At 39.7% G+C, this 20494-nt stretch overlaps 1 protein-coding gene across 3 annotated transcripts; it reads right to left on the bottom strand.

The window, feature by feature from the left end:
• Positions 1-1936: 1936 nt before the first annotated feature.
• On the bottom strand, positions 1937-20008 carry MCM4 (minichromosome maintenance complex component 4). Of its 3 annotated transcripts, XM_089517281.1 has the most exons (17): positions 19951-20008; positions 19676-19804; positions 15602-15754; positions 13908-14071; positions 13684-13785; positions 11872-11967; positions 11678-11773; positions 11056-11194; positions 9855-10075; positions 8555-8675; positions 7264-7523; positions 5603-5968; positions 4762-4889; positions 4186-4393; positions 3446-3674; positions 3103-3236; positions 1937-2252 (listed from the first exon to the last, which is right to left on the bottom strand). In XM_089517281.1, the coding sequence occupies exons 2-17, from the start codon at positions 19776-19778 to the stop codon at positions 2160-2162; spliced, it is 2613 nt and encodes an 870-aa protein (XP_089373407.1). In that variant the 5' UTR covers positions 19779-19804; positions 19951-20008; the 3' UTR covers positions 1937-2159. The 3 variants fall into 3 exon arrangements, with proteins under 3 accessions (XP_089373407.1, XP_089373406.1, XP_089373408.1); XM_089517280.1 differs by lacking the exon at positions 19951-20008 and having other exon boundaries at positions 19676-19933; XM_089517282.1 differs by lacking the exon at positions 19951-20008 and having other exon boundaries at positions 13908-14068; positions 19676-19933.
• Positions 20009-20494: the final 486 nt, after the last annotated feature.

Below are 20494 nucleotides of genomic sequence, written 5' to 3'. Positions count from 1 at the left end.
CAGGGAGCTTATTCCAAAGTACAGGGGCAGCAGTGGTAAAAGCCCTCTGTGAGGTCCGAGTCAAATTAGACCTAGGGACCTCCAGCAATTTGGTCCCAGATGTTCTGAGTGTGTGGGGTGGATTGTGTGGGGAGAGGCGGTCCTCCAAGTACCCTGGGCCCAAGCCATTTAGGGCTTTATAGGTCAAAACCAACACCTTGTATTGAGCCCGGAAGCGAATAGGCAGCCAGTGAAGATCTTTTAAAATAGGTGTTATATGGTCCGACCTGGAGCTACCAGCGACCAATCTGGCTGCCATATTCTGCACTAATTGCAGCTTCCGAGTTTGGTACAAGGGTTGCCCCATGTAGAGCGCATTGCAGAAATCCAGTCGAGAGGTTACCAAAGCATGTACAACAGATTCTAGGTCCTTTCGGTCCAGGTAGGGACGCAGCTGGCGTATCAGCCGAAGCTGATAACAGGCACTCCTGACCGTCGCATCCACCTGAGAAGTCAGCTGGAGCGACGAATCAAGGAGTACTCCCAAGCTGCGCACCGAGTCCTTCAGGGGGAGCGTGACCCCGTTCAGGGCTGGGTGACAGATCTCACCACCAGGAACCGGGGAGCCTATCACCAGTACTTCCGTTTTCCCTGGATTCACACTGAGTTTGTTCTCCCTCATCCAGCCCATTACTGACGCCAAGCAGGCATCTAGAGGAGAGATGCCATCCTTAGTTACTGCATCAGTCGGAGACATAGAGAAAATTATCTGGGTGTCATCAGCATACTGATAACACCGCGCCCCATGTCTCCGGATGATCTCTCCCAGCAGCTTCATGTAAATGTTGAATAGCATAGGGGACAAAATCGCTCCCTGAGGGACACCAGATGTCAGGGCCCTCCTGTCGGAGCGACAGTCCCCCAGCTCCACCATCTGGGATCTGCCCGAGAGGTAGGAACGGAACCACTGCAGAGCAGTGCCCCCAATTCCCAACTCCCTCAAACGTCCCAGAAGGATACCATGGTCAATGGTATCGAAGGCCGCTGAGATGTCCAAGAGCACTAACAGGGACACGCTCTAGTCATCACAGGACCCGCTTCCTTGCCCGGAGATCTTCTGTGTACCAGGGCTGTTTTTTGGAAGCAGGCCTGAGAGGACGCTTTGGAGCGATACTGTGTATAGCCCTGGAGAGATCGGTGTCCCAGATGGTAGTCAGGGACATTTGGTATTACTGTCCTGTATAGTAGGTATTAGAGTGATTAAAAAAGAATGGTACAGAAGCAAATAAAAGCAGGTTTACTTTTGCCCTATTTTTGAATCACCCCATATGAAACAATGCACTTAATACACGTAGTAATGACTTTTAGTCCAATACAATACAATGATTGTATAGTAGGTATTCCTAAACAATGTGCTTAATAAGCAACAATTTTGTATTCTGATAAAACTAATACACTCAAAAAACATATGCAATATTGGTAGTATGCTTATATCAACAAAATGCTCACTTTCCAATTTATGAACATGGCTGGTGTGAATAGGACCAGGCATGAGTGTTAGAAACCAAGGTTTGAATCCCTGGGCAAGTCACACTCTCTCAGCCTTAGAGTAAGGAAGGCAATGGCAAACACACCTCAAATTGTGGCAAAGTTGCTATAAGTCAGAAATGACTTCATGGCACACACCACCAATAGTGTGAATCAGAATAACAGATCTCACATGCAAGGAAATGCTGTTAAGTACTAGCTTTGAACCAAGAATTTAATTGACAGATTTCCTAAGCTCAGAATCACAAAAATATGGAGGGCTTTGCATCCGTTGTTCTTCAAATGCATGATAAATCCCAGATTACTGACTGTACTTTATTGGAAACAAAATGAACATCAGTTTTATACATACAAAAATAGCACTAAAGCATAGTATTATTGAATTTATGTTCATATGAAATTACTAGCAAAGTTAAATTTAAATGTATAGAATCTATACTATATTAACAGGTAAGAAAAAGGTGTGCATAATTTTTTTTTTTTTTTTTTTACGATCAGAAAAAAAAGTTTCAGTGCTGATACTGGTGATTCCTGGTCTAATAACACATAATATTTTCAGATTACACAAATAACATGTACTACAGTATAGCAAGAAGCTACTTTTATAATTGCATCATTATAAAATTAGATAACTAGAGCAGTCTAACAGTCTTCCCAGTCACAGTCAAGAAGTCATCATCAGCCAATGCATGAAGTGCTTCTTCAAACATTTCTTTAGTGACAGCCTTAAAGGGGGGAGAAAAAAACAAAGTGAAGAAATGAATATCATACTGGACAAATTGAAACTGTACAGATGTATTCAGTTATAATTCTCCTCTTGGAGACCCTAAACAACTAAAGGAAATTGCATTGCAATGCCACCATTATAAAACTGGTTTTCTAATTGTTCTTTATCTTGTAATTATGAGAAACCTATGAATTAAAGTGTGTCCCTGTTACTCTTGAACCTCTTCAGGAATTAATATTCAGGGTTTTTGTTGTTGTTGTTCAAATAGGTATGAAATATAGTTGAAGATAAAGTTGCAGTATGTAGCATACTTCACTATTTAACACCAGAACTGAGATTTTATTTCCCTCCCTCTTCCATTGCAGTCCTCTGTAGGCTAAAATCAAAAGAAAGCTAAACAAAAACATGTGCCAAATGATTTCCTGGCTCTGTAAAGTAGATTTTTAGACTGAATGGGGGACTGCAGTTGGATCACAGATTGCGGAAGAAGAAATGAGATCCAATGGAAGTTTGCCAGGGAAGAGAATCATGCAGCCTTCCAAATACTGATGGACTGCAATTCTAAGCATTCCTCACCCTTGGCTAGGGCTACAGGGACGTACAATTCAAAGTCATCTAGGAGTCTACAGAATTATCACTCTTTTTAGAAGGTACACATAACTGGAGGACAGCCTTTTGTAGTCCAGACTTTGTACCTTGTTTAAACCCCAGATCAAAATTATTGCATTGCTTTTTCTGCTGCTTCACATTTCATGCTAAATCTCCAAAACTGGATTATTAATGGGGAGGAAGCAAGTACACAGCAAAAATATAGCATGAAAGTCTTCAGATATATAAATGAAACTTACTGTTTCAGATTGTGCACGGAGATCATCAAAGAGCTGTTGGTATCTTAGAGCTGGCGTTTTACCTTTAGACTGAATAAGCTTCTTCAAAGCTTGAGCGAGCTCTTCCTTACGTTTTCGAGCAGTGGCACTCATCCCTTAAAAAACAAATAAAAGTAATGATACTTTTTTCCAAGTATTATCAGAACACATTTGAATAGCATTTATATAAATTCCAATGCTACGAACTAGCCCTTTACATAGATCATTTTATTAACCAGTTCTTGGTTAATCAACAAGGTGAAGCATAACTTGAGCAACACATTTGTCAGAAATATCAAAAATGAAGTAGCTTTTGGATATGGACCTGTAGTGAGAATAGATATATCCACAATGCCAGTTCTTGGATCAGTAGCAGATTGTTTTAGAGCTTCACGATGAAGACGTTTTGCTTCCTCTACATCTATTGTTTCCACCTTGGCAGAGAAACGGACTTTAGCGTGAGCTTCTGCTAAACGAATCAATGACTCCAGCTGCCGAGGATAGGCAGAAACCATTCCTCTGCCACTTCCAATCTTTCTCATATCAACATATGCCTAGTGCAGAAAAGAGTGAAAATTTATATACTACATTTGCATTATTGTGTACTTTTATATATCACTGTGTTTAAGGATTTCTATATCAGATATCATAATGATGAATGTGTACTATAAATGTGAATGCAAGTGGAACTGTTTTAATATGGGACTACCAAAAAGAATCAGTTTCAACATTTTATTGGCTTTTAAATACTTCTAAGTCACTGGAATTAGCATTTTGAAATATCTATAAAGCTATTTGTAGCAAACTTGAGCAATTTCATGTATGAGGTCAGTTGTCCTATTTTGCTTACCTCTCTTTGCACCCCTTTTTTACAAGTACATTATATCCTAAGGGGCTACTGTGGCTGCATCTTAATGCAAATGTTAACACTTTCATACTGCAAATATACAAAACTCTTGGGGAGAGGTTTCATTAGTTCATTGAAGAGGTCTGTCAGACTACAATAGCATATAGAAAAGTATTTTAAAATAACATATAAGGTTGAAAATGCTTTAGATTCCTTACCTCAATGAGAGCTTGACTTGCTTCTTCACTCAATCTTGGATTGACATAAGTACGAGCATAAGCAATATAATCTCTTAACACTGCCATATCCATGTACTCCTCTTCCAACTGTTCTTCCGTTTGGTAATATAATGCAACCAAGTGGTGAGCCAAACGCCTGTCATATGCCTCGTCTCGAGGATCCAGCATAAGGAAAATTAGATCAAATCTACATGAAAAAAATAAATTTATTTCCCTTTCATTAGAACCATTACCTTATAAATTTAGCAAAACTAAATCTGAAAATTTGTAGCCTGGAACTTATTGATGTTTAGAACCAATGGAATACATCTGTGATCTAGAACATCAGAATTAACTCTAGCTGCTCATGTAGCTTTTCATAAGTACAGTATAAATATAAAGAGGTACCAATTACCACCAATACTCTTTTCTGAAAAAAAAAAAAACCCACTATAAAAAAGGGCTTTAACTATTTAGAGCACAGTGAAGGTTTTACCAAATGATTATATAGTAATTATCTAAGGAGGAGAATATGCAGACATAAGAGACTACAATAAAATATTTTGCAAAGCATACCTAGACAACAAAGTATGAGGAAGTTGAATATTTTCAATAGTTGTTTTCTTTGGATTCCACTGAGATTCTATTGGATTAGCAGCTGCCAGGATAGAGGTACGAGCATTCAACTGGCAAATAATTCCAGCCTGTCAAGAAGAAGATTCGACATTTATTATGCTAGCAGAGTCAAAACTGGACACTTCTTCATATACAAGCTGCAGCAATAAATATCAGTTTATTAAATGATGTTTGGAAATTCAATCCTCTTAATTAAAGAAATTGTTTCAGTGAACCAAGTCTGAGTTATTACTTATGAAATTTAAAACGGTACATTTGTTTTAGTATTCCACACCCTCAGACACATCCCCTTCCACAATACTCCATTCTCCTTCTCACCTGCTCTCCCACTCCCCAAAAATGTTAACTAGGGCTGCATCCACATTGCAGAAATTAACCTCCGTAGCTCAATGCTATGGCATTCTGGGAACTATAGTTTTGGGGGACATTTAGCCTTCTCTGTCAAAGAGCTCTAGTGCCACCACAAATTAGTTCCCAGAATCCCACAGCATTGAGCCCTGGCAGTTAAAGTAGTGTCAAACTGGATTATTTCTGCAGCACAGAAGCAGCCTAGAATTAAGTGGCTACTAAACACAGTCTTGGGAAGGCTCCTCTGCATCTCTTCTCTTTTTGCCTCTGGAACAGATCCCATCCACACTTGTCAACTCTGAAGCTAGATTGAACTTGTTACTTCCCTTGTTTATGGGTCTGCTGTTTTGGTTACAAAAGCATTATCATGCTTCATTATCTCTTAAATAGGAAGAGAGTAAATTATTGCAGATATTTCCGGTGAGTTTCTTACTTTAGCAATAGACAGTGTTTGTTGCTCCATAACTTCATGAAGAACTGATCTTGTGCTTTCATTCATTTTATCAAACTCATCAATACAGCAAATCCCATTGTCACTGAGGACCAATGCTCCAGTCTGCAGAACTAACTGTCTGGTTTCAGGATCCTTCATCACATATGCTGTAAGACCAACTGCACTAGAACCTTTTCCAGATGTATATTGGCCTCTTGGAACCAGGTTGTAGACATACTGAAGCAACTGTGATTTACTGGTACCAGGATCTCCACAAAGCAAAATGTTGATCTCAGCACGGAAGTTACCTCTGCCAGTGTGGCTGAAATCCTTCCTTGAGCCTCCAAATAGCTGTAGAAGAATACCCTGCAAGAAAAGGTTTTGACAACCAACTTAATTTTTAATGGGAAATCCAATTATTAATATGTACAAACATGATTTAATTTTTAATTGAGAGATTAATGAATCCCCATTAGATGTACCCATTGCTGTGTGAAAGCAGCTTTTCTATGGTAACAGCCACGAGTCTGGGATTGTGTCTAAGTGTTGCAGCCACATGAATTTACTTAATCACATTGCCTCCAGAATTGTCATGAAAACTATACACATCTGTAGACACGTTAAGAGACACCTCACTTAAAATATTGTGTACTTTTTAAACTGTCAGACCATTTCCTGACTTCTAACTGATACTAAAAACAACCTGTAGGTTTTTGTTTAGATTCACAATGCAAAAGGCAGTACAAATCCTTCTGATTAAGTTTCTCATTTCTAACATGAAATCTAGGGAGGAAATAAAAAAATATGACTGAAAGATTTCTTAGAACTTATTTCTTGTCCCGTATATTATGCACTAAGAAACAGAAGGGGAAAAAACACTGAGCTTCTGTTGTCCAAAGAACTCCTTCATTTATCGCTACAGATGGTCTTTTTAAAACTATAATTCTTAATTGGTAGTGTGCTGAATATGAACATGGGTCTTCAAATGTGAAAAACTGTTACTGTCAAAGCTTCTTCAAAAAGTTATTTATATGGAAAGATTATTTCTTATAATTCAGTCCCTTTACATCTACATGCAGATGCCATCCTCACCTGGACAGTGTATTAATATAGACATTTTGCTTAGTGTGCGTGTTTTTGTTCACACATTCATGCATATTCGTATTTTAACATTTTATAAGGAAATAACATTTAAATTAGAACAGCTTATTAAAAGCCAGTATTTAACATGTCTAATTTTTACTGTCTTACACACAGCCACAGCTCCAAGTGCCCTCCTTGCCTTTCTCTTCCCCTCCAAGACAGAAAAAGTCTGGGAAGCAGCAGAGAAGGATCAAGGCCTCCAAGTCTTGTGACATCCCCCTGAGCAACTCATGCCCCCTGGGTGTCTCACCCCACAATTTGAGAACTGCTGTTATAATTAAATTATATACCTTCATCTTAATCTTCCATATTATTTAAGTTTTTAAACCACTTATTCTAAATGATGACTATACCGTCTTTCAGAACTTCAACTCATAAAATTGTTTTTCGATCTATCTTACTATGCATATGCCAACATATATGTGGAAAGATATTAGCATCTGAGTGCGAAGACCAAAAAGTTTGATCAATGGGCTATGTGGCTTTGATTTTCATCTGTAATTTTGAATTCTGCTCACCTTTTTAATATCTTCCTGCTCATAAATACTTGGAGCAAGTGCTGAAGAAAGCCTGTCATAAATATCTGGTTTTGTAGAAAGCTCTTGAAGCATTTTTTCACGCTCTTCTGTAAACATCTTCTGCTCTGTTCCTTCTTCAATGCCATGCAAACGTTTTGAGTCAGTTTTGCAGTAATGAATAACATCAATGTGGGTCTTATAGACAGATCTTACACTGCTCATTCTTGGAATGACACGGACTGGGACTGCTCTGTATATACCTGTTTAATTGTCACAAAGAGACAAAAAACATGTTATTGTATATAACAGGCAAAATCAACATGTATATACACTTATTCGTTTAGTTTTTATACGTAAGTGTGCACATACCAGATACTGTTATGCTATGTAGTATCCACATCTCATTTATATCAGAATACATGGCTCAATAAATTAACATTCATCATCTTTGTTTGTTTGATCAGTAGAAACATTCACACCTAAAATATCTTCTAACACTGGTATGTAACCCAAGGATGTGGACAGGATTCTTGGGGAGACGACAGCCACGTGCGTGTTAGATCCTTGTCCTTCCTGGCTTATTTAAAAAGGTAGTGGAAGAGGTCAATGCTTTGCTAAAACTAGGCAGAGTTCTATCTTGCCAAAAGAAGACAATTATAAACATCTGTTCTAAAACCATTACTAAAAAGAAGTCCTCCTTGATCCCACCATTCTGGATAATAATCAGCCAGTTTCTAACATCCCATTCTTGGACATGGTTCTGGGGTGTGAGGTGGCCTCCTAGTTCCAGGGGCTTCTGGTTGAGAAGCAATATGTAGGTTCATTTCACTCTGGTTTCAGCTCTGATTATGGTTACATGTAGCTGTTGGTTATGAAGGAGAAATGAACTCAGGGGAATTAGAGATAATTCCTGGTTCAGGCTATCTTTCCCCCCCCCACCACCACCATGTCTGTGTCCTGGGGTGGCAGAGTACTCATGATGCAGTATGCATCTTTTTTTAAGGTGTAAAACTATGCAGAATGTCATCCTTTTGTACAAAATCAATAAACATGTATGTATATTGAAATACTATATTCAATTGCTTGTTTAATGAATCTTAGAAATTACATTTATTATTATTAGCATTATCATCCTACCTTTTTCCCAGTTTGTGACTCAAAGTAGTTTACAATAGCTTTTTAAAAAATTCACAGAATAACCCTGTGATAGGTTTGCCCTAGCGTTGCCGCAAGTCAGTAATGATTTGAAGACACCCAACTTCATCAACAACAAATGATGCTGAAATCCTACCTGTAACATTGATTCTGTCACCAGGCTGAACCTTATCCACTAGATCATTGTGAGCAAAGAGGACTATGGTGTATGGTGTCTGGCCAGCCGGCATATCTTCTGGAGACTCCTGCAGTTTGATCTGATGCAAAATCAATGCTTAGTTCAAATGCAATAAAGTTTTTTTTATCAGACCAACTAATTCTGAGACATACTATATGAAAGCATTTCAGACTATATATTATTAAGATGCAGCTTTTGAGAATACAATACAAACAATATCATTCTTCAAAATGAAAAGTTTCCAAGGCAGAATAAATCCATTCAGAGTTCCTGTAGCAAGAAGCCCTGGTGGCACAGTGGTTAAATGCCTATACTGCAGCCATTCACTCGAAACCACAAGGTTGCGAGTTCAAGACCAGCAAAGGGCCCAAGCTCGACTCAGGCTTGCATCCTTCCGAGGTCGCTAAAATGAGTACCCAGACTGTTAAGGGCAAATTAGCTTACTTGCTAATTAGCTTACTTGCTGTTCACCGCTATGATCTTTGGAATAGCGGTATATAAATAAAACAAATTATAATTATTATTATCTTGATTTGAGTAAGGGATTGTCCTGCAGTAATCAGCTGAACAGTAGATATAGATTATTTGCTTGAATTTCTGCTATAGTGTGTGGGAAGCTCATGGCCTATTTAATCCTGTTTTTAATACTGAAAATGCCCTCCGTGTGGGCATTTTTAGTAAAAAGGCATAAAGTGCATGGGCCGGCAATTTCACCCAAGCCTAGGAGAAACGTCTCTGAGCTAGGAAGTAGTTGAGGTGAGGGCAAAAAACAGGGCACTTGATCATATATTTTTGAAATGCATGTGGTAGATTTTGAATGTAGAAAAGCAAGCAGAACATATCCCAAGGCTTGATGGAATACCAATTGAAATTACCTACTACAATGTAGATTTGTTTTAGCTGTAGGAGAAAGAATATTGCTACTTGTAATACACACACACACACCCATATAAATAAAATAACTCAGGTTATACTATAAGCCTGCCTTAGATAAAAGTCAGGATACCAAAGAAGGACATTTTGAAAGGTATAACCTACAGTTTAAAATTAATGGTTTAGCTATACATGTATCTTTAGATCACCATATGGCCCAGGCAGGAAAGGATCTGCAAATTTCCAATTGTGTAGCATGGACTAACAATACTAAATTAGTTATGCAGAAATGTATTTCAATATGTTTATAGGACACATGTGTGACAGTTTACTATTGAAAATTGAACATGTCATAAAATATCAACTGAAGAAGAGATTAACGTACCATCTGTTTATCTGAGAATAGAGAACGATTATGAATCAGAGCCATACTGTGTGTGGTGTTACAATTCTTGCATGCTGATGGTTCAGCAATCCTGCCCCGATCAATTTCTACTCTTGCTGTAAAACCACAGACTTGGCATTTGAAAAAGGCTTCTTGCATTTCTGGAATCAACTGTGAGCTTCTGATCACCATGCCATTTATAGTGATAAGTTGGTCAATATCTATGATGTTAAACAAAAACCAGTTATGAAATCCAATTTCAGTATTACTAATTGTAATGTAGATCTTCTTTCCATGTGGAAGCTTGACAATGAAAAGAACTGATAGAAGAAACTGTAAATCATTCAAAATATGCTGGAAGATACTTTTATGATTACCATGGACCACCAAAAAGACAAATAAATGGGTTCTAGAGCAAATCAAGCCTGAATTGTCACAAGAAGCTAAAATGAGTGTTATTGTACTTTGGGCATATCATAAGACATAACTCACTCAAAAAGTGAAAAAACTGAAGGCAATAGGAAAAGATAGATTACAATACCAGTGGTATGGTTAAACAAGGAAGTTACAGCCCTGAATTTGCAAGACTTGAGTGATCAGTAACAAGACCTCTTGGAGGTCTCTCACTCATATGTTCACCATAGGTCAAAGCCAGCTGACACCAATAGTAATATAGCGATAGCATGTACATTTCTATACTGCTTATCAGTGAACTCAGCACTCTGTAAGTGGTCTATAGTCTGTAAGCTAATTGTCCTGAACAAGCTAGGTATTCATTTTACCAACCTACAAAAGGATAGAAGGCTGAGTCAATCTTGAAGCCCCTGGGACTGAACTCACAACCTTGTGGCTTGCACCAGCTGGGCTCCCAGAGAGAGAGAGAGAGAGAGAGAGAGAGAGAGAGAGAGAGAGAGAGAGAGAGCGCAAGAGCAGTGACAGTTATTATCCTAACTATTGGTGCTCCACTGGAAAGATTTGCTGGTAAATGTGCAATTATCCTCCATGAGGAAATTATAGGTGGGATCACTAGTGTTCTCATCTTCTTCCAACAGTCAAGTTTTCTAACATGATATTGACAAATTGTACTCAAGTTCATCTTGTTACAGGTATGATTCCTGGCATGTCTTTACTTGAACAAATCAATTTAATATGCAACAAGATCTGTGATAACATCAAGATAATTATAGCTGAAATAGCTTACCTTCTGGGTTCAAGCTCCTCATGTTTCTAGTCTTTAATGCATTGTATGGCCTAACTTGAATTTGATGTTCCAGTACAGAGTCAGGGTGATGGTCAAAGAAGATTTCGTTAGCAGCCATATCAAATGTTGGAATAACTTCCTGGACAAATTGGATATGAACCATAAATATATGCTAATACATTTGCATGAGACAAACAAACATATTTGATATGCCTGTGACTATTAGATGGAATCAACACTGGCAATGCTAATGATTTTCCTTGCAAAATTGTTTTTTTCTCTGGCACTTAGTTACCATTGTTAATTTCATTTCATTATCATAAATAACTGAAAATGGAACCAAGGTAATTGTACGTGTCCAAGGTACTTCAGATTTGTTTTCCAAATAGCAGCTCCTAGTGCTGCATCACAAATGTATTTTACTACAAGTTGGAACTGCGAATTATTGAGTGGTTACTTCTAATTCTTTCCCCCTTTCTTTTCTCTTTTTATTTGTTAGTGCCCCCTATCAAAATCTTAATATTTTAATTTTTTGTTCTGAAATAAAATAATATGGCAACACTTTAATTTTAAGTCTTGTTAATAGTGTATTGAAGAACTTACTGGAAAACCTTTGTCTTACCTGTGGATAGCACATCAGTTGTCTGTAAAGATTTTCATCAAATGATTTCAGATGGTCACAGTTTACATTTAGAAATGGCTCTCCAATTAAATTTATCTGGAAGAAATTGGATTGGATTGTCATTCCAAAAAGCTGACAACTATAATTTAAATCTTAAAAGGCAAGTTAGTTTAATCAATAGTGCTACAACATACCTCTTCTAATCGCTGCATATACAGGGGCTCATTAAGATCCAACCCAATATTTTCTTCTTCTTTTGCCATTGGATCAATAAAACGCTGAAGAAATCTCTAAGCATTTGAGAACACAAATCAAGTTTTTAGTGTCTAGGTTCATCCAAGAGAATTGGGGTAGGTCAGAAGGTACAATGTGATCACAGTGCTTCTTCAATATGTGATATATATGTTATGTAATTTAAGTAAAAATTACTTGGAGGCACACAACAACAAATTTCATTACAGTGACTGGACACCATTAATTAGAAATGTTACAGAAATTTATCTTGGGGTGGGGGACGCATCTGGGGAATTCTCTTGTTCTATTCCTGTGGCTACTGGATTTCATCTAATTCCTTTCCCTTCAGGACTAGTTTCAGTTCAGTTCACAACAGTTCACCAACACCATCATATTCCCTTCTCCTTTGCTTTATGCTGTCAGCACGATCTTTACACAAATCAATTCTCGATATCAAAAATATGAAGTGTGTTATAGTATTGTTGACTATTAAGCTTTGCTGTTATATACTTAATGACCAAATAGTAAATACAGTGGACCCTTGTTATACACTGGGGTTTGGTTCCAAGGTCCCCCGTGTATAACAAAATCCGTGTATGCGCAAGTCCCATTAAATATAATGACATAGCAAAATGGTGTCCCTTATAAAAAATGGAAAATCAAGGTTTGATATTTGAAATTTATACTTTTTTGAACATTTTCAAACCATGTATGCTTGAATCCGTGTATAAGAAGGGCCGACTGTATGGTTTACCAAAGGAAACAAACCATTTTTTAACTTGCAGTCTCAAAATGTTACATAATTACATGATTCCTCACCATTTTCCACAACATTAATACTTGCTTAGAGATTTATATACAGAATAATTACTTTACATTGTAGTCTTTCTCTCATATTCATTCTCACAAGTGCTTCCCCCCACCCCAGTATCTTAACTCATTTTTCCTCTCCTAAACCTTACCTCTTTCACTTTCACAGTCTGCACCATTTCTAACCCATACACATTGTCAGTCATTCCATACTTAATTATTCCTGCCCCCTCCCTTCCAATCAAGTATGATGGTGACTGAAGTGACATCAGTAGAAACCTGGAGCAGGTCCAGTTGAATACAGACTAGAACCAACCTGAGGGCCTGTTTCATAACAATACAGGCAGAAAACACACATTTCTTCTGTTGCCACTGCACCTGCAGAGCCAGCCAACAGAGCAGTTTTGAGCGACCGCAGGTATGTGAGAGGGAAATCTGGACCACTCAATAGCCCACTATGAACAATGTGTTCAGCATATTGCAGATAAAACCACTCAAATCTGCTCTGATTTGGATGCTATAATTAAGAGATCCAATGGCTATAAACCTTGGTTTCTGCTTGCCCTGTTATAATGGATACAACTCAAAGATTAAATTAATGGTGAGGTGAGCCATTGCAAGTGTGCTAGTTAGATCCTTGTTCTTCCTGGCTTATTAAAAAGCCAGAGGACTGGGCAAATGGCTAAGTTAAGTTCGAAGATGTTACAAGATCCCTTTTCCATAATGATTTTAAATAATCACATCTTTTGCATCTGAGGAAACAGACTAAGCCTACGAAAGCTAACGCTACAACTTCTTGTGCTCAGTTAGACTCAAATGTGCTACAAGATCTCTTTGCATACCGATATTCCAGATGAACCGAGCTGTGTCTCTGAGTAATTTTAACTGAAACTGGATAAATACTGCCAACATATGAAGTTAAAAACAGATTCCCACACATGTGGCAATCACTGTCCACTCACCTGGAACTTTTCTTTGCATGAAGCCACATTGACATCTGTACCCCAAATCACAAGCTTTTGTCCAAGAGACTGTTCACTTGCTGTTGCATCCTCTGCTGTAGGCTAAATACAATAGTAGCACATGACTTTTGATTTTAAGGCTGAAATCCTTTGCTCAGTTATCAAAGAGTCTCTGTAATGACTGTATGTTAACTTTTGTTATCTGTAGAATATGAAATACTTACCACATCAGAATGAAGATCCACCTGCCTGGTTTTGCGTACAGAGCCAAGATCAGCCCTCTGTCGAATTGGAGTTCCACGCACACCACTCCTTGGGGTTCCTTCTACTCTAGAGCTGGGTGTGCCATAGGTCAGTGGTGAACTAATATCAAAGTCCAGTGGAACTGCTGCAAAGAAATATCATTCTTTAAAAATACTAATACATTTGTTACAAATGACTACCTATTTAACTACTTCAAAGGGAAAACAGGAAATAAAGAAATGGAGTAGTAACTGAGCAGCTCTCTAGAGGTTGTTAGTCTGCAACTCCCAGCACCCTTAGCCAGTTGTGAAAAATGCTGGGAGGAATACAGTCAAAACAACAGCTGGAAGGCCACACATTTCACAGCCCCAGCATTGAATATTACAGAATGATGCAAGGCTCCTTTCAAATCAGTATGATGCTTAAATTGGCATTATTAGACCCAAACAACAATAAAGCTGAACTTGCTTGAACCATTTGTACAGTACCCAAAGTACTAATTGTAAAGATATTACAAGAGGAACAGGTTTAAATAAACTCATTAAATGTGTTTAATTGGATCATCTTATAAAAGCTTCACAGTTCATTTGATAAACTATTAAAACAGAAATGTCAGTCTACCACAGGGCTGTGAATGCGGAATCAGTGATATGTCTGACACTGTGTTTAGAGTTTATTTATTGAATCAATATAGTTTTCCAACAGAATGATAAATCCTTATGGACCCAACTCACCCAACCTTTTTTTTAATTTTATTTTATTTTATTTAGGTATTTATATCCCGCCCTTCAGCCCTAATGGCTCTCAGGGCGGCTTACATTTATTATTTTTTAACCAGACAGTTCCCTGCCCGCAGGATTACAATCTAAAAAACACTCTGTCTCAGTTTCACTGGGATGTTCAGTGTAAATTTAAGTATCTCCCAATAAAAACAATAGGAATCTTGTAATGGATGAAACCCAGTGCTCTATTATGTATTTTTTTAAATTCTCATTACTAATAAAGATCTTTCATTGTACAACGAATGCCCATTATTTTGAAATATTGTCAGCTTTTTTCTCCATGTACTTTCTTTTTTCACAGCAGCATGACCCATAGAACTGTACGTATGGCAGAAATGTGTGGATCCAATAAACTTCTTGGAGCTAAAAATCAAAATGTGAAGTCGAAGGCTTTCATGGCCAGCATCCATAGTTTTTTGTGGGTTTTTCGGGCTATGTGGCCATGTTCTAGAAGAGTTTCTTCCTGAAGTTTTGCCAGCATCTGTGGCTGGCATCTCTGAAGATGCCAGCCACAGATGCTGGAGAAACGTCAGGAAGAAACTCTTCTAGAACATGGCCACATAGCCCGAAAAACCCACAAAAAATTAAAAATCAAAAGTTTGGACTCAGCCCAGGCATCTTGCTTTTCATAGGCATCCTTCATTCCCCAGAATCCAGTATGAGGGACAACAACTAGGATAAAAACTACCCTTTTACCAAAATGTCACGAAGGGAATACTACCACAAAATCCTGTTTTAAACAAATACAAATGTTTGATGCTTGCATGCAGAGAGAGAGAGAGAGAGAAGCAGTCTGTTGCTATTACTCACTTCCCCAAGTTAAAGATATCTATCTTGAATCCCATTGTGAAGGAAAGGTGGGATATAAATCATTTAAATAAATGAATAAATACCTGAATGCTGGAACTGTGGTGGACTGGAAAACAGAGCATCTTGAACATTTGGACTTTGTGTGTCAACTGGTGGAGAAGTAGGCATCGGCTGCAAGTCTCCTGTGGATGTGGAATCATCTGGACGGCGCCGCTGTGATGCAGGAGACTGTACATCTTCAGAAACAGTTGCAAGAAGATGAAAGTTAAGAAATAATTTTACTTATGCTGTTGTGTATAACTGAAATTTAAGCATATTTAACCTTAATTTTTCAAAAAATAAATGATAGAATATGATTGAAAAAATAGACAGCTCATCTGTTTGTTTTTACATTTTATTTAATAATGACTTCTCATTTTGTGAAACAAAGAAAAACAGCATATATCTAGCTATAGCCATAATGTGATTATATTCTGGGTTTATAAACAAAAGTAGTACCCAAAATATACATTGTAACTCGGATCCCACATTTCACTGAGGTGAAAAAGATTCTAAAATGTAATTTAAGACGATCTAATTCTTTCTTTTGCCTGCCAAGTTAAGTTGTTCTGTTTTAACCAGTTTGAGAGTTACAAAACTAACAAAATGAAATTCAACACAGAGAAATGTAAGGTATTGCACTTAGGGCGGAAAAATAAAATGCACAGATATAGGATGGGTGACACCTGGCTGAATGAAACTACAGTGGTACCCCGGGATACGAATGCGCCGCCTTACGAAATTTCCGGGTTACGAAAAAAATTTATTTAAAAAAACTGTTCCGCGTTACGAAAGTTTTTTTGGGTTACGAAAAAACTTTTGGTGCTTTTCGGCGCTATTTCGCACCAAATCGCGGCTTTTCCCCATTAGCGCCTATGGCTTTTCGGCTTGCGAAAGCCTTTCAGGTTACGAAAGCGGCGGCGGAACGAATCATTTTCGTAACCCGGGGTACCACTGTACGTGTGAAAGGGATCTAGGAGTCCAAGTAGACCACAAGTTGAACATGAGTGAACAGTGTGATGCGGCAGCTAAAAAGGCTAATGCTATTTTAGGCTGCATCAATAGAAGTATAGTGTCTAGATCAAGAGAAGTAATAGTGCCACTGTATTCTGCTCTGGTCAGGCCCCACCTAGAATATTGTGTCCAGTTCTGGGCACCACAATTCAGAAAGGACATTGAGAAACTGGAGCGTGTCCAAAGGAGGGCGACAAAAATGGTGAAGGGTCTGGAAACCATGCCCTATGAGGAACGACTTAGGGAGCTGGGGATGTTTAGCCTGGAGAAAAGAAGGTTAAGAGGTGATATGATAGCCCTGTTTAAATATTTGAAAGGATGTCATATTGAAGAGGGAGCAAGCTTGTTCTCTGCTGCTCCAGAGAACAGGACCCGGAACAATGGATGCAAGCTACAGGAAAAGAGATTCCACCTGAACATTAGGAGGAACTTCCTGACAGTAAGGGCTGTTCGACAGTGGAATGCACTCCCTCGGAGGGTGATAGAGTCTCCTTCCTTGGAGGTCTTTAAACAGAGGCTGGATGGCCATCTGTCAGGGATGCTTTGAATTGGATTTCCTGCATGGCAGGGGGTTGGACTGGATGGCCCTAGTGGTCTCTTCCAACTCTATGATTCTATGATTCTATGAAAACGAATTTGCTGTTTTTGGTGGATTCAACTGCCCTACCCCAACTACACTGCAGAAATAATCTGGTCTGACAAATGGCTCAACGCTGTGGGATTCTGGGAATTGTAGTTTGTTGTGGTACCAGAGCTCTGCTTTCCCCCCAGTTCTTGTCAAACAGCCGGGAGGTAATCAAAGTAAACAGAAGTATAATGTAGCTGGGACGAGCTGGGAGTTGGTTCACAGAAACGAAGCCAACACATGGAAGTGAATGACCCTTTCTCTAGGTACAATGGACATCATGCCCATTCTCTGCATATGGTGAAGGTGACATCCTGGAATGGCATATACCTAAACTGCTCAAGACACTGGGGAAGGGTCAATTTTAGGATGGGGAAGCTGTCAAAAGTAACCTCCTTCAAAGGCAAGTTAAACAGAATCAAACAACCAATTTATAATATCTGTGAGAGGGGGCAATTTTAGGATGGGGGAAGTTGTCAAAGTAACCTCCTTCAAAGGCAAGTTAATCAGAAACAAACTTGTCCAATTTATACTGTCTTGTAAACGTTGAAGGATTTATAGTTCTCTTTGGGCTGTGTGGCCAAGTTCTAGAAGAGTTTATTCCCGACGTTTATGCCAGCATCTGTGGCTAGCATCTTCAGAGGAATAAACTCTTCTAGAACATGGTCACACTGCCCAAAAAACCCACAAATAAACTATGGATGCTGGCCACGAAAGCCTTCGACTTCACATTGAAGGATTTGACCAGGCCACTGCATGGCAATTTCCGCTAATGGAGCATTGGTAGAAAAGGTCACAGATGTAGCTTCTGAATCAGTAGAATAAGCAGCAATGTGGGATACAACCTGGTAGAATGAGCAATAATGATGCGACTGAAAAAGGCCAAAGATGTGGAGTACTTGAGAGAACACTAACTGGTCCAGACTCCATTCTTCTGGATCCAAGATCTGGCTACACAAAAAGTCCATCTGGCTGCTGAGGTCCCCTTCGATGTAGTGGCCAGTTATGGGCAGCATCAGCATTGAGAGGCTGGCGAAGGATGCCTAGGGAAAGACACACTGTGGGGCTGCAGCAGCATATCTGCAGTAAATGATGCAACAAAGCTTCTGCTGGGAAAGAAGGGGATTCGACTTTACCTACTGAGACTGTCTGTGCCTATAATTAAGAAAGTAGCTGCCTCCAGAATCCCTTACTGGACACACGCGAACAGCCAAGGAGACGGAAGAGAGGAGGGAAGACAAGTCTGTGGCACCAGCTACTACCAGCATGTCAAAAAAGTACAGGTCTGTAAATTAGAAGTCATAAAGAGGAATGTTTCCAGAGTTAGAATCCTAGAGTTGGAAGAGACCGCAAGGGCCAATCCAGCCCAATCTCCTTCTGCCATGCAGGAACTCTCAATCAAAGCATCCCCATTGGCAGATGGCCATCCAGCCTCTGCTTAAAGACTTCCAAGGAGGGAGACTCCACCACTCTCTGAGGTTAGGAATAGTGTGTCCAGGTTTCAAAGTCACATTTTAGAGAATGGTGTTCACAAATCAGAGGATTGATTTAAAGAGCTGGGTAAGTTTGGCCTGTAGAAGAAAAGTTCAAGGGGAGACAGGAGCACAGTCTTCTTCACACATCTGTCTGGCAGAAGATGGAACCAAGCTGCTCCTAAGGACTGAATGGGAGGAAACTGCAAGGAAGCCAATAGCTAAACCTGACTTAAACTTGGTCCTGGAGGTTACAATACTTTAAATAAGTAAATGAGCCTTTGCTGTTCCTGCCAAGGTGCAGTTTGTTGTCCTTGTATGCCTTCAAGTTGTTCCTGACTTATGGCAACTGTAAGGTGAACTTTTCATGGGGTCTTCTTGGCAAGGTTTGTTCAGAGGAGGTTTGCCATTGCCTTGCCCTGCGGAGGCTGAGAGAGTGTGCCTTCTTGCCCAAGGGCACCCAGTGGGCTTCATGGTCAAACTGGGAATCAAATCCTCGGTCTCCAGAGTCGCAGCCCAAGACTTGAACCACTTTGCCAGCCTGGATCCCATCATAATCTTTAACAGTGCTGGGTTTTAAGCTGCTGGCAGCATTTACTCAGAAGCTAAACAGATGCCCATCGAGGCCACACTGTTCACTGGCTCCATGGCATGGGATTCTGGGAATTGTAGTCTGTTGAGGCTCCAGCACCGAGAGACAAGGCTCACAAAACTACAACTCCTGGAAGAGAACTCAATGCGCGTTCCCTTGTTTCCCTTTGGTCCCTGGGTCTTTATAGCTCCTCCTCCCGTTCCAATGCGCTACAGAAATAACAATCTGGTTTGAGACCGCTTTAACTGCCCTGACTCAATGCCAGGGGATCCTGGGAACTGTAGTTTCCTCGGTCACAGAGATCTGTAAACTACAGTTCCCAGGATCCCCTGCACTGAGCCAGGGCAGTTAAAGCGGCCTGGAAGTGGATTATTATTTCCGCAGTGTGCGTTTTGGATCCTCGCCAGCCCCTTACCCTCCGCAGGGGGATCGGTAGCGTCTCCTCCTCCTGGAGGGCCCGGTCTCTGGCGCTTGTTGCCCCGCTGGCGGCGGCTGGGAGTGGAGGCCGGAGAAGACATGACGCCGCCGCCGGAGGCAATGGATCCTGCGGCGGAAGAGAGAAGAAGCGAAAGGGTTCGAGGGAGAACAGAGAGACACCACGCTTCTCCCTCAGGCGCGCATGCGCGAACGGCGAGAAGAAGAAGACCCTGAAGAAGAACCCTGTTCAGCCGCCGCCCCCCCCTCACTTACAACCCTTCTTTTCCCGCGAAAAGGGATCACGTGACCTCAGGCCTTTCGCGGGCTTTCTCCGCCAATCCCCAAACGCGGGAGGAACCAACCAACCGCCCGCTGGAAAAGGAGGGGTGCTTCGTTGCGTCTTTTTCGATATCTTTGCGGCAAAGAATTGGAGCGCCGCGCGAGATCAACCAAGAGGCGCCCTTCATTGTTTTTCGCCCCTTCCCAAAAATACGTTTGCTTTCAAACACTCACACACGTTAATTTAATAGTGAACCCCACCAACTCCCCCCCCCCGATTTCACAATGGTATCGCTCTTTGGCAGAATTCCCCAATTCCCCTGATGAGGAAGAGCTCATTAACATGAGCGGGGAGGGGGGATAATTAATAATTTATTCTTCATTATGAATTATAATATAATTATTATATTATAACATAATATATTATATTATAATATGTTATGTTATATTATAAATATAACAATAATATAAATATAATATTTATAATTATTATTTCTACATATGATAATTATATTTATATATAGTAATTATAAATATA

The sequence above is a fragment of the Sceloporus occidentalis genome, unplaced genomic scaffold (genome assembly GCF_023333645.1).
Source record: "Sceloporus occidentalis isolate IW3139 unplaced genomic scaffold, rSceOcc1.0.p SCAF_3, whole genome shotgun sequence".
Lineage (NCBI taxonomy): Eukaryota > Metazoa > Chordata > Lepidosauria > Squamata > Phrynosomatidae > Sceloporus > Sceloporus occidentalis.
Note: the sequence above shows the minus strand (reverse complement) of the source record. Positions and strands in the feature narration are given on the sequence as shown.

Coding starts and splice junctions, on each gene's coding strand:
- MCM4 (XM_089517281.1), bottom strand. CDS start 19,778: ATGTCTTCTCCGGCCTCCACTCCCAGCCGCCGCCAGCGGGGCAACAAG. Junction 11,968..13,683: donor CATGCAAAGAAAAGTTCCAG/GTGAGTGGACAG, acceptor TCAAATGCTTAG/AGATTTCTTCAGCGTTTTAT. Junction 4,394..4,761: donor CCTCATACTTTGTTGTCTAG/GTATGCTTTGCA, acceptor TTTTTCATGTAG/ATTTGATCTAATTTTCCTTA.